The 14,463-nt window shown below is 46.4% G+C and overlaps 1 protein-coding gene across 2 annotated transcripts in view; it reads left to right on the top strand.

Annotated features, from left to right (window-relative positions):
- The first annotated feature begins 3,040 nt into the window (after nt 1–3,040).
- Nucleotides 3,041–14,463, top strand: part of SLC7A1 (solute carrier family 7 member 1) — a 37,288-nt gene continuing 25,865 nt past the window's right edge. For both annotated transcript variants that reach the window (XM_058825302.1, XM_058825301.1), the window contains exon 1: nt 3,041–3,208. In XM_058825302.1, coding sequence (XP_058681285.1) covers nt 3,064–3,208 — 145 coding nt within the window. In that variant the 5' untranslated portion in view covers nt 3,041–3,063. The remainder of the gene's footprint in view (nt 3,209–14,463) is intronic.

Genomic DNA, 14,463 nt, shown 5'->3' with positions numbered 1-14,463 from the left:
ACATGGTTCTTGGGATCCACTTTAATCTCTTGATCTCTTTCCAAACAGAGTCGTTTAGGTTGCAAAAGACCTCTAAGATCATCAAGTCCAACCATTAACCCAGCGCTGCCAAGTCTAGCACTAAGCCCTGTGTCCCTACACATCTTTTAAATACCTTCAGGAAGGGTGACTTCCCTGCTTCCCGGGGCTGCCTGCTCCCTTGCTTGACAACTCTTTTGTTGTTTTTCTTAAAACTTAAAGAAGTTTTACTTAATAGCTGATCTAAACCTCCTCTGATGCAATTTTAATTGGTTGCTCAGCCAGATGCTCTTCACTGCTTATTTGGTTTTCTTTCCTTAACTATCACTCTCCTCCTTTATAGAATTCCACTTTATTTTGGACAGTGTGAATCTTGGTGTTTCTTCAAGATTCACATTCAGATGCTATCTCATCCTGCAGCACGCTGGACAGTTTTACCATAGTGGTCTCTTATGAATGGTAATGGAAATGGGATGTTGTCAAGCATGGCACAGATACCATACTGTTCTTCCAACATCCACAGCTCTTTTGGGCTGTTTGCCATAGTTCTGGGGTCAGCCATGGAAGTTTCATCAACAGTGTATTTTCCAGATTGGGAGCATTGTGCTTCATGGGAGGTAATGTCAAAAGCCTAATCCAAGTCCACCAGTGTCTACCATTATTGAATCCTGGGCTGCACCAAAAGCAGCACGGCCAGCAAGCTGAGGGTGATTCTTCCCCTGTGCTCTGCTCTTGTCAGACCCTACCTGGAGTGCTGTGCACAGTTCTGGTGTCTCCAGCATAAAAAGGTCATGGAACAGTTGGAGCAAGTCCAAAGAGTGGTCACATAGTTGGTAAGAAGACTGGGACACTGTTGGGCATTGGATTTGGTTTGTTTTTTTTTTTTTTTTTTTTTTTTTTTTTTTTTTTTTTTTTTTTTTTGTTCTTTCCTGTGGAAACATGTAGAAACCTGTAGAATTTCTTCCCATTGAGTTGCTAATCAGAACTGATGGCTTGAGACAGGCAGTCTAGGGGAACTCTTAGGATTTGGGAGGTTTTTTTTTTGGGGTGGGGGTGGAGAGGGTGGCTGATATACGGAGAGATTCAGGCTGAGAGAAGGGGCTGAGGCCAGTTCCTGGCTCTCCCTCTCTCGGCACGGAGGGGAGACAGGCTGTGGGCATTGTGGAGAGGATTTGCCAGCACTGTGAGACTCTGTCCCTGCTGCCTTCTCCGACCACCACCGTGACTCAGCAGGGAACCTTCCTTTTGCTTCTGGGCTCCCACATTCCCCTGCCTGCCAGGACACCAGGCAGGTTCCAGCTATTTGGCGTGGAGTTTTGGGACATTCTTGTTCCCTGCCCCAGCATTTCTGCTCATTCCTGCTGTTTCCAGCCTGCTGCTTCCGACAGTCCTGTCAGGGGCACCGAGATCGGCCGCCTCCGGGGTTTGTGAAGCGAAGCCTCCCCTGCATCCCTTCCCGTCTGGGCCCAGCCGCCATCGCCACGTGCTCCACGAGCCCGCCCCGCAGCGCCCCCTGCAGGCCCGGGGAGTCACCGCAACTGCAGCGCCCCTGCCGGCCGTGACCGGAACTGCACCGAGGGTTCCGGGCTCTGTTTGGTGTAGTTGCTGTTTGTTTGCTTTATTATACATATCAGTAAAGAACTGTTATTCCTATTCCCATATCTTTGCCTAAGAGACCCTTAATGTCAAGATTCTAATAATTTGGAGGGAGGGGGCTTATAGTCTCCATTCCAAGGGAGGCTTTTCTGCCTTCCCTAGCAGACATCTGTCTTGGAAACCAAGACAAACAGCTCTCCTGAGAAGACATATAGAGAGACGTGGTACCGCAGTTAGCTGGATAGAAACTTTCTAGCACAATTCTGAGTACTAGATGGCAGGCATTCTTTATTACAGCATGCTGGAGGATATTTCCTCTAATCGATGCCTTGAGTGTCAAGTGTACATTTTTTATCATAAATGCTGATTACATGTTCATTAGCTATCCCCACTTCCTTAACTTTATTTTACGCAGTCGCAATTCTTATCAAAGTCCTTCTGTTGGTTCTTTGAGGGTCCATCATCAAAGTCCAGTGTCCTTTTCAGGGGGCTATTCTTTGATCCTTGCTTTTGATTAAGTACAGCAAGATTGTTTTGCTTAACTTCTACTGTTTCAGCCCTGCAGAGCTGAGTTGGCATCCTGCTTGCATTTTGCATGAATTCTGTTTGCCTAAGTTACATCCTTCATTTATTTCTCCAAGGCTGTGCTGTTCTGTTCTACTGTCCTTGGTAAGAAGTGTTCCTTATCAAGTGAGTGAAATGCTGTTCTAGTGCCCTTATCAGGGTCTGTTCAGCCTGGAGAAAAGTTTGTGTGGAGACCTCAGAGCAGCCTTCCAGGATCTTAGAGGGGCCTACAGGGAAGCTGGTAAGGGACTTTTTGTCAGGAATTGTAGTGACAGGACAAGAAGTAATGCGTAAAAATTGAAAAGGGAGGAATTTAAGTTAAATATTAGAAATGTTTTACTCTGAGGGTGGTGAAACACTGGAACTGGTTTCCTGGGGAGACTGTGGATACCCCAACCCTGGCAGTCTTCAACGACACATTGGATAATGCTTTGAGCAACCTGGTCGAGTGGAAGGTGTCCCTGCCCACAGCAGGAGAGTTTAGGACTGGATGACCTTTAAGGTCCATTCCCAACCCTTAACATTCTGTGATACCCACCGCATCCATTTCACGCCGGCATCTCTTGCTCAACCATGTTCCGCAGAATCCATCAGCTCTTAGAGCATGATGTGTGTTACAGCCGAATGGATGGTTTAGTCCAACCCTGCCCCTCAGTTCTCACTCCTAGGGAGCATCAGGAGAAAAAGAAAAGCCGAGTAGCTTTTCAGCGCACGCCAAACGAGCGGCATGGGGTGTTTGCAGGGGGCTGGCGTGTGAAGCCCCTTCCTGCCCCCCGGAGGCGATTTGCGCGGCCGTGCCCAGCCACGCGGTTCTCCCGCGCCCGGAGACGCCGGCCTCCTCCTCCACCCGCCGTAGGCTACCCGCGGTCCAACCCCTACACACGTATGGCTCTTCCCACTTGGAACAGCGCCTCCCATTCATTGGGAGGTGCGGTGGGGCGGGCGCGCCCGTGCAGGAGGTCTAAAGCGGCAGCGGGGAGCGGGGGGTCGCGGCTGCGCTGCCTCGCCGCTTGCCCGAGCCCCCGGCTGGGTGAGTGTGGGACGGAGCGGGCGGGGGCCCCACGCGGCGCGTCCATTTTGCGGTGCGGTGGAGCGGGCGCGGCGCTCTCGGGCCGATCCCGGGCCGCAGCCGGCCCCGCGGCGCGTCCCTGCCGGAGCGACCCCCTCCCCTCGCCTCGCCTGACCCTCACCCCCTTCCCTTTTTTTGCCTGTCTCCTCTGCCGTGCCAGCAGCGCAGGGAACATGCTGAGCTGGAGGTGAAGGCCCAGGTGCCGTGGAGAGACCCTGGGCCGTGCCTCTGAGGGCCTTTCCAGGGTGGCTCCCAGGGGGCTGCCATGCTGGGCTTTGCTTCCTTCGTCAAATTGCAAAAGAGACTTAGAATTTGCCGAGAATGCGAGTATCGCCCATAGGGCTCATAGCCAGGCCCGTATCCTAGGTTCTGCTCCCGAACCTGCTCCTGTGAGCAGGACGGGGAATTCTCTCCATTTGGGCTGTCAGCGCTTTGCAGGCAGCTGTTCTGGCTCACATATGGGTCTTATCGTTTTTTGCATGTGTATGAATGTGGGTGGAAGATGGGGTGGAGCAAGGGGAACCCGCTAAAAATCCTTAAGAGGAAATTTGTATGCAGCTAAGGCTGGAGAGAAAGATTGAGACTACGTAGGAAATTGCTAGTTAGTTCTGTTGTCATCTGCTGGAAACCTTAGTTTTGGAGCAAGGTGATGTTTTTGTAGGTGCTGTATAGATTAGTGACAGAAGGGCACTTGCAGCTCTACAGAGGCTGCTGTTCTGGGCCGAAGAGCTGATGGTGATGGTGCTGAAGGTTCACGAGTTAGATGGCTCGCTTGCCTGTGGTTATTTGCAAACGTTACTTTGTGCTTGAGCTACGACTGCCCGGTGAAGTCCAACATCAGCTGAACTAGTGGATACCCTACCCTGCCTCCCTTTGCCCACCTCTGTGGACTCTGCTAAGCCACGGGGACAAGTGTTGGCAATGTGGTCACACATGGCGGTGCAGGTGTCATGTGTGACCCTCTGCAGTGGCACAGCAATGCCTCTTGAAGCTGTTCGTTCACGTGCTGATGCTTGACTGTCTGCCATCTCCAAGTTAGAGGCAAATACAATGAAAACTTGGAAAGAACAGGCACAAGTTTATTGTTCTGGTCAGGTGCTCTATGGACTTCTGTCACCTTCATTGGCCGTCTGGACCATTTTTTGGACAAGCTTTCCACATAATGCAAAAGACTGTGTAATGGCACAGGGTCCTTAGCTGCAAGTGCTGACCTTGGCACAAATCAGGAGCAAGCTTGTGCTTTGCCACAAGCTTTGAAAGTTACTTTACATTCAATTACTTCAAGTATCTTGCATTTTGAGTGATCTGACAGGGTCAGACCTTGACTGTGCTCCATCACGTGCACGCTTTAGATGGTCACGTTGGCTTTGAAATAAAGCCTTTTCTTGGGCAGGGGAGCCAATTGGTGTTTAGTCCCTGACTTATGCCACTTTGGTGATATTTGTGAAATTTTGAGTCTTGCTGCTTGTAGGACTGTGCTTAACAGTGAGGAGTGTGTTCAGAAGGCACATCTTGTTTCCAGTGGGCTGTAACAGAAACCCGAGGCCTGCTAGGCTTCTAATTGAGGCAGTTCAGTCGTGCGTGTGGTTGAGATGCAATATGCTCTTGACTCCTTGCAATATTTTTTATAAACAGAAGGCATTATTTCAGAGAAGAAAAAGCTAGTAACTCTTTAACCAGTTACTGGAGAAACCAGTTCTAAGGTTATTGTTGAAAGATTTGTCACTCCCTCTTCTTTTTTTTCCTTCTCTTTTCCCTTCTTTTTTTTTTTCTTCCTCCTTTCTTCCTGTGTAATCTGTTGCCATGTGGCAGGAAGTGTTCATTCTCATGGTGGTGTGCCTGTGTGCTGTGTCTCTGCTTTCAGTTGTGTGACGTGGCAAATGGTTGGATTTGGTCATCCTGGGGTCCTTCTCCAACCTTAACAACAGCATGATTCTGAGATGACAGGAGCGAGTTCCAATCTAGCCGGTGTTGAGCACAGTTGCTCGCCTGGTGTGTGCAAGAGGGAGGGGGGAAAAAGGAGTAGTGGGAAAAGAAGAAAAAGCAGATGGGAAAGAAGAGAGGGGGAAATATGGCTAGAGTGCAGGAGGGCAGGGGTCTTATTGCAATTACTGCCTCTGCTACCTTCAGTTCACTCTTGATCTAGCAAGTTCCTCAACCTTGAGGACAGGTTAACTAGACTTCGGTAGCCTTTCAGAAATGTCGCTTCCAGTTGTATCCCAGCTTTAAGTGAGTAGAAAACAAAATGGTACATTTAATTTTCTTCTCTTGACCCATATCTATGATGCTAAAAGCATTGGTGTAGAGTGGGGCAGGAGGAAAAGAGAGTGAGTTACTTTGTCTGCAGATGTGCTGAGGAGATGCTGGCTTGATCCTGATGGGATTTATTGGCTCTGCCTTCCAGTAGTGACAAAGGCAGATGGGGATGTGACACAGCCCCTTTGCTGCTCCTGAAGGATGAGCTAGGAAATCCTGACTTAACTCTGTATGAGGAGAGGCTGGTGCTACTGACCATCAGCTGTGGTCAGCCTTGAGGCTGTGTGGTGTGGGGAGCTGCTTCACTGCTTCTGGCAGATTTGCTTGGGGTCAGCTGCAGTCAGTGCTGACCCAGAGTTAGTGATGCTAGTCATAGTTTTATTTGGGAGTGCTGATGTAGGAGGTTTATTTGAATGTGTATGCAGCAGGAGTAATGCACTGTACAAGAAACTGTACTGTAATTTGATAAATGAACTGTTTCCTTAAGTTTAAGAATAGCTTGCTTTTGTCAGTTGACAAATTCTTAAAATAAACTAGTTGGAAAACACATGATCGAGTTTGTAGAACAAGATTGTTTTGTTGAAGTCACTCTTTTATAAAGCAGTTTCAGCTAACAAAGTAAATAATGTGTTGTATCTTTAGAAAATATTCCAGAGGGAATTAGTTATCTGAAGTAACCAGAATGTAGTCTTCTGTCATTAGGTTGCTGATTGAACTTTACTGGGGGTTGCACACTGCCTGATAGCTGGTTGATGACCCATGTGATATAATCCCCTGGCAATGGGTGCTGCTGCATGCCACTTTGTTTGTTTTTCTCACTCTAAAAGTGCACAAAACAGGATAACCTGTAACATAGGTGATGTGATGAGTCTTACTGTTTGTCTCACATTGCGGGGACAGGCTGGTTTGCGTGCTTGTAGCTTCCAAAAGCCCTTGGGGAGGCCATTGAGAAGAATAAAGCACTGGGCTGATCTGGGTTGAAGTGCAGAAGTGCTGTACTGTTGTCTGTCTGTCCATGCTGACCCCAGGTGCATTAGGCACGACTGTTCTGACTGTGAAGTTGGCTGGGAGAAAGGAGCAAAATGTTCTGGCACCAGAAGCAAAATGAAGGTACAGCAGCCAGAAGTCATGAGCTGGATGTTGGATTAGGGTGGAGGTGCTACATCTTGGAGGAGAAAAACAATAGGTGTTTGTTGGGGTTTTGGAAGTGAGAACTTCTGTGAGATGGGAGCAGAAATTTGGCTTCTAGCAGCTTTATAATTCAGGAGAGGTACCAACACAAGCAATACAGTGAAAAGTGTAACAGCTAAGTAACTGGAAAAGAGCTGAAGCAAAATGCTTATGCTTTGCTCTGGAAGTGCTAGGATCAGTGCTTGGACAGTCCTGAAATCCCAATAATAGTTTCTCCAGAAAACACTATTATTTTTGAGGAAAGCAGGAACAAGCAGGAGTTGTTGCTCTTGTGAGAAAAGTGCATGTCTGAGTTGTTAATACCCCTAAGACTATTCAAAGACTTTCACCATCCTTTTATGAACTGTCCACAGAAAGACCAGTCAGAATTCATCAAGGTGTTTCTGCTTCAGCTGGGTCTAGGTGCAGTCCTGTCTTCTGTCTCGTGCATCTGTCTGGTGGAGTTTTTGTGGATGTTTGCTGGAGTAGTGCAGTCTCTACTGCACTAGTAATGGTTACTGGGGAAAGCAGGTACCTCTGGAGGGCCATAGCTCCTGTCTTTCCTCCAAAGGGAAAAAGCTCATGCCTTGAGGTGCCTGTCTTAGCCTGTTGGTTACAGAGGGGGATGAGATGATTCCCTATGTCTGCTTTGGAGTGGGCTGAAGCTAGTCAAGAGGAGTCCTACCCCTCATAACCTAGTTGGCATGTGAACAAACATGGATGATCCCCCAAAAAAACTTATACAAGTGATGAAGCCTCACTGTTGTGCTTTGGCTGCTCCAGATAAGCCGTCACAGATGTTGCAGCATTTTTGAACCTGTTTTTTTCTTCAAAGGGAATACCTGGAGCGCAGAGCAGTATGGTGTTGGGCACCATCAAAAACACAACAGCAGTGCTTTACTTTTCATGCTCCTGTTCAGGCCCTTGGGGGAAAATGGTAATTATCATTTGTTTCACTTACTTTGCTTTAAAACCACCTATTTTCTTTTGGAAGTCCTAGTGCAGGGGAGCTAAGCAGAATATTTACAGCCAGTTGTTTGTTTCCTTCTTGCTGTCACTTAAAGCACCTTGCAGCAGCAGAACTTCTTATACTTCAAAGTTTCTTGTTCTAGGTAAGTGACATGGGGAGAGATGGCACTGTACATATTCTGAGAGGTGTTGCATTATACATTTCACCACACTTCTCCAAGACTGTCATATCTAGGTCTCTGTCTATTCCCTCAGTCCCATAAACATAATTAGGAATGATTTCCTTTGATGCCAGAATGATGATGTGGAAAAATATAACGTTGTTTTAACAAGTTGAGCAGACTGGATTATATTAGTAATTTTTCTCCCAGTAAAAAGTGTATACTTACTCCAAACACTGCATTTTGCTGTTAGGGACACAATTATTTTTAAGGATAGCAGTATAACTTCCCTTGACAGCACTGTGTGCTGGGTGGCTTCACTTACCTCTGTTACTGGGTTGCAGGAGCATTTTTTGGGGCAGACCAGGCTTCTGCATGAAAGGCAGGGAGATGCAGGTGGCAATTCTAATACATTCAGAAAACTGAGTAAGATTTTAGCCTACAGATTGGATCACTACTACACTGGAGGGATTGAATAAAAAGTAGATGACAGATCTGGTCTTTTTTGCTCACAGGATTTAATTACTGCTCTAAGTTGACTTATGCTTCCAAGGGAGCCTGAACAAGCTTTCTTCATAGAGACATGTGGGTTGCAAGACCTGGTTTTCTGCCACACAGATAGCAGAGTAAACTGTAAGGGTATCTACAAGGTAATGCTTGTCCTTGTACAAACGAGGCAGCTGCATGGTGTTTTCCAGTGGCTTCATGTCTAGGTTCAGGCCAAGTCTGCCAAGTTTTTGCATTTCTTACCTCCTGGTATCACTGTATTGCAATGACCTGCTGTCACTGCTCCTTCAGCTGTCACATCCAGCAGCTTTCTGCCCAAACCCCTCTTGGGGCTGGCCAGCGTGCAGGATCCTTCTGTGTGACATTGGCAGCAGTGAGATGTGAAATATGTGGTCATGGTCTGGCCCACAGTTTGGCTGGTCAGTGTCATCTTTGCTTTTTGAGGGGAAAAGCCCCTTAGAATCCCACAAACTTTAGCAAGTCTTGCTTTGATCCAGAAAAGGAGCAGGAAGTCTTTTGTCATGCTTTTGGTAGAAGTTCTGAGATAAATATGAAATATGCTGTGTTTGTATGCTTCTTTTCCCCAGTCCTTCCCTATATCAGCAGCTTTGCAGCCATGATTGTTTGAGTTAGGTGGAGGCAAAACTCTACTTAAACAGCAGCTTTCCTGTTCTGAAGAGGAGAAAGCTGAATGGTGAACGTGTGCCTAAGAAAAGAGTATTTACCCAAAGGAAAAAATCCTCTATACCTACCTCACTGTGAAATTTATTCCACATCAGTGTTCTAGCACTTTTCTGATGAGATTTGTTTAAGTAGAATATATCAAAACTAGGTTGTGTGTGAAAACAGGAATGGTTGGTTACCCCACTGACATATTAATCCAACATGATGCTTGTATGATTTGCCATATTCCGTACTTAATTTAGACTTAAATGCCTAAAACAGATGCAGTTTTCCAAGGCATTTTGTTGTAAGTCACTCAGTTTAGGCTGTGAAGTCTTGGCAGTGATGGCTTGTGGAATAGTATGCAAAACACCTTTAAGACTGAATTTTTTTCCACGTAGCCCCATACTTTATCTCCTCTGCTCCACCTCCTTGCACCATCCTCGGCTCCTGTTTTTCTGTGTGTGTGTGTCTAGGCTACACTGATGTAGGCATGTCCTGTAGACGTAGCAGCCAGGTGTTGTGACTGACCTGCACAACCAAGTCCCATCCTAAAAGGACAGTCCCTGGTGAGGCACGTGCCATGGGCTGGCAGGGTAGGGGAGACGTTTACTGGCCCAACAAGATGGAACATTGCCATATCCCAGTTACCCTGGGAGTGTGGCCACACCATTGGTGCTCAGCATGCCCCTCTGCCTTCAGTTGGGCTACCCAGGCTGCCTCATTTAGGGCTTCCTCATGTGGGAGCTTCTCCTGCTGTTCCAAGGCAGCTGAGGCATTGGTGCATCCAAGTCATGCACTGTCTCATTCAGCACTGAGTGACCCTGGTCAGTGGGGTGGGTCTGGTCAGTGAGCAGTACTAGTTGGATCAGATGGTAGAATTCAGTCATTGCTTTCATTCCAGTGTGCGTCAGGGCACTGCCTGTTAGGGGAACGCCTTTCTGAAGAACTTGACAGTAGGAATTACTTGGAAGAGGCACCTGGGGAGCTGCAGACATGCAACAGCCTCTCTGCTGCAGGAGAGCATGCGTCTGCTGCACACACCTGCCAAGCAAGGGGTGTGAAGTGCTTGTCTGTGCCTGCAGTGATGAGCACGTGATGCTTGGAAGGAGTTGATCCCTCCCCAGCCCTTGAATTATGGCTGGAATGTGGGAATACTGAATCTAAAAGCAAACAACATTTTAACTCTTTTCACAGTCAGTGTCTCTTTTTTATGGTGTAAATCATAGTTGCAAAAAGCTTTAGTATTAGGTCTGTAGTCATGCAAGCGCTCTCAGAAGGCTGTAATATATTTTTTAATTCAGCTGGTGTGCTCAATGAGAAATTACCTTCAGTTTCTTCAAAAAAGGGAAGTTTTTCTTAATTGCTCCACTGTGTTGAGTCACCCTTCAACAGCCACACCAGGGTGCAGAGTTGGCAGGTCTCACTTGGAATTCTGCATGGGGCAAGCACTTGTATGCCTGCAAACCAGAGGAAAAACTCCTAAACTAACAAAAATGTATTCTAATTACTTTGCTAATTACTTAGTTTTGATTGCAGGAGCCTAAAGGAGTGATGTAGTGTGTTTTGAATTTTCATAGAATCCTAGAATGGTTTGGATTGGAAGGAACCTTTGAAGTTCCATGCAGTACAATCCACCTGCCATGAGGTTATTCAAAGCCCTATCCATCCTGACTCTAAATGCTTAATTGACATACACAGTTACCCAGGGATAGCAAAACCTTTCTCAGAAGCCTACAATCACCTTGGCATAAGGCAGGGAGCCCCGTGACTTGACCACATACAATTTCTGTTCCCCTTCCTCCCTGAATGAGTGTGTCCAGCTCAGCTGAGTACTCCCTTATGTGAGCCATTCCTCTGAAGTTTGCTACAGAGTGTTTTCTCTGAAAAAGCTATTCAAACTCTTCCATCTCATTCACAGAAACAACACTCCTGCTTTCCCAGCAAGGGAAAGGGATCTTTTGCTTCAATTCTGTACTTTTTATGGTAATGGAGGAAGTTTTTAATTGGGACAGCATTTTTTAAATTGGGACAGTTTTTTAATTGGTTCAGCAGTGCTGGGAGTGTGCCTGTTTGAGAAGCATCTGATGTGCAGACATGCTGATGCACAGGGGTGGCCACAGGTCCATGGCCCAGCCTGTCACTCAGGTAGGATGCTCATGGGTCACTTGGCAGGGGTGACCAGGGTCTGCAGCTGCCTCATGGTCCTGCCTCCAGCTGGAGCTGCCACTGCTCTCCATGACCTAGCTGCTGGCCTCTGCCGGTTCCCTGCTGCTCAGGGATGTAGCAAAGTCCAAGTGTTTATACCCACTTTGATCTGCCCCTTGTCTGCACCTGAAAGTCCCAACTTGGCTCTGCCCTTCGTTCCTGGTAAAAATAATGGTGTTTGGGGAAGTCTTCTCTTTCCTTTCTTCTATCAGTATGATTGGATGTGTCCCATGTCTGTACAGGATACTTTTTGTTCTGCATGAAGGTTGGGGCTCTTAATGTTTTGTTTGTTTCCCCAGTATTGTTTTAATAACAAACCAACTTCTGTTGCTGTCTAACTTACTTCCTTATCCCCTACGGGACATTTCCCACCTTCTTCCAAGCACTGGTTTATGCTGAATGACATGGCCAGGGCTTTTGGCTAAGCAAAGTTCTGTCTTCATTTTATCTGGGTTTAACGTGACAGAAGCTCACTTATTTAATATTGTTTCCCAGAACATTATTTTTTTCTGTTCAATACCAAGGCTGAGTCCCTGGCAGATTATGGACGATGGGTTGTTTCAAGAGAATTGCTGCCAGTCTGTCTCAGGCTTTCATTTGGGAAGTTTAATTATCAGTGGAGATCCCCTTTGGTGTTATGACAAATTGAGGGAGTTAAATCAAGCAATTTTCTTGCAAGGTGTAATTTGAAGTCATGCTGAGAAACTGTTTGAGGAGACTGTAGTAGAGCTGATGGGAGACTTTTCAGTTAGATGCTTTTTCTTCAGAAAATAGTGATTCATGTAATTAGAGAGGTGTGATGCCCTTTAATGGCTAGGCAGGAAGACATTTCCTTAACTTTTTTATTTCTGAGGAGCTGTGGATGGCAAGTGTGCTGCTGTCCTCCTCAAAACATCCAGGTGCTGTTTTGAGCTGACAGGATGTTACCAGCTGAAATTTGAGGTGTGGGCTAAAAGGGCTGAGGGCACTGCGGGTGCCTTTCACTGGATGGTGCTTCTCAGATGGGCATCTATCCTGGAAAGTGTCACCTCCCTCTCTTCTGCCCTGGCTGCTGTTTGTGGTGGCCTGCCATTGACTCAGCTGTAGTCACAGTGCTGAGTTTGTTGCAGTGGTGGTGGTGTTCAGGTGATTCCCCAGGTGGTTATTCTGGTACAGCTATGGATGATAGGCAGTAGGCTGGGGAGAGGAAGATCTGGTTTCATGATTTAGCCCTGCCAAAACAAACATGTTATCTGGCTGCTCCTGTTTTCCCTGTTTTGAGGCAGGGTGCACTATACCCGGTTAGAGTTTAAAATGTATTTCTCTAACCTGTTTTTGCAACACTTGGGTGGTGGAGATCTGATATTGTACCCTGTCCCAGCCTTCCATTGTGCCCCCAGTTGGAAAGTGATTGGAGCATCAAATTCCCCACTGCAAATTAAGCATGATATGGTGTGTGTTTCTGCAGTTGGGGAATTAGTGTTTATCCAAACTTTTCCCTGTTGAATGGCTTAATGTGTGACATGTTTGATGATAATCACAGCTGGAGCTTTGTGCAGAAGAAAGGGTGTCACAACTTCTATTTTGGAGATTTTGAAGCTTGAATTCTGGGTGTTTGAAGTACTCTTCTCATGACTTCCACTGCAGAAACCTCCCTCCTTTTGTCAAAAAAACCTGCTCATTTCAAAATGGATTTTGTGTATCATCACAAATAACCCAGATTGACTTTTCTGCAGGTATTGAGACAAAACCAAAGTTTGCCTGCTTTGAAATTTTGGGGAAGTTGAGAATTCCTATCTGAATTTGTGCAAAAGGATGGTCTTTGCCATCTTGGAAGTTGTCCTGGGATGAGAGGATTTTCTGACCTTGGTACAGCCAGTAGCCATGACAGTTTGGAAAGCAGTTGAGTGAGCTGCAGCACCCTGGTGTTCGCCTGTAGTGGTAACTGAGCACTGTCCTCATGTCCAGTGGGACTTGGTGGTCACCTTTCAGTAATTGATTGTTGGTCAGTGGTGGTATAGGGATTATAAAGAGCACCTCACGGCACCTTTTCCAGTGGAAGAAATCCTCCAGGTCTATGAGACACCTGGAGAGGAGTGGGCAGTGCTGCTTTGAAAATGTTCCTAATACTCAGGAGATTGAAGAGCAGAAAGCTGCAGCATGCCCAGCTGTCTGTGGCAAGGGCTGGTCCCCCAGCACCACCTCCCTGGTGGTGTTAAAGGATCTGCTCAGCAAAGGAGGGTAATATGATCTCCTTCAGACAGGCAGTGTGCCTTTAAGCACTTGAAAAAGATTGAGTTTTGTGTACACTCCACACCCACTCCTGTGCGTGCCTCTCTATCTTTGTTTAATGTGTTGTTTGTATTTAACTGCCTGGCTCCTTTCCTCTGAGTGACAAATGCCTTGCTGGTGGCTGATCTTGATTTTTAATGACAAAATTGGCAAAGAATTTAACATTAATGTCCATGTATGTATCGAAGTGTATACACTCAAATGTAATCTAGATTAATGTATATTGAGATACATGCATACATTTGCACACATATTTAAAAAAATAATGATAATCAATAAGAGAACAAATTTTTACCAGCTCATAGACAATACCTTCCTTTTCTAGTTAAAATACTTCAGCAAGAAAACATCTCCTCACACACAATGAAACAAATGCAAAGGATCGCAGCTACTTTGGGGGTTTTAGCTTGGACTCTCAGCCATTGCTGCTGCTATAGTGAGATAACTTCCAGCTTTGCATAATGCTTGGTCATGCCTTTGCTTTCACTGGCCTTTTTGCTGGTGGCTGCATCTGCAAATGACTACAGCTGAAGTCTCTGAATTGGTCTCAGCATTTGTCTCAAGTGTGTCTTTCCTAAACTGCCTGCCCTGTCCAGCACAGCTGATGGGGGCACTGGCAGCTGCTTCAGGGACACAGCCAGATGCAGCTTAAGGGTTTGATGCCACATCCTTTGCTTCTGTTTCTAAAAGTCTAGAGACAGGTGCTCAAATATCTGTTGGGAAGGCTCAGCATCCTCTGTAGTCATCTTACCTCTGCTCTGTTGCTTGTTGCAGAGTAACATAAAAAATTGGAGTTTTCCAAGGCAGGACATTTTGGAAGGATGTATCTGACACAATTCTTGCTTAAAACTGGAATGGATCACACCCAGGACTGATGTGCCTTGGTGATTCGGTTTTCTGAATGATGCTTCAGAAAACATTCAGGAGATGTAGTTTGGTCCCTTACTTTTGCTTTTAGGAGTCTACAGTCAAATCTGACACCCCAAAAATGACTAACAGCAGTAGTAGGAG

The sequence above is a fragment of the Ammospiza caudacuta genome, chromosome 2 (genome assembly GCF_027887145.1).
Source record: "Ammospiza caudacuta isolate bAmmCau1 chromosome 2, bAmmCau1.pri, whole genome shotgun sequence".
Taxonomy (NCBI): domain Eukaryota; kingdom Metazoa; phylum Chordata; class Aves; order Passeriformes; family Passerellidae; genus Ammospiza; species Ammospiza caudacuta.
The sequence above is the reverse complement of the archived record's forward strand: the minus strand, read 5'-3'. Positions and strand labels throughout refer to the sequence as shown.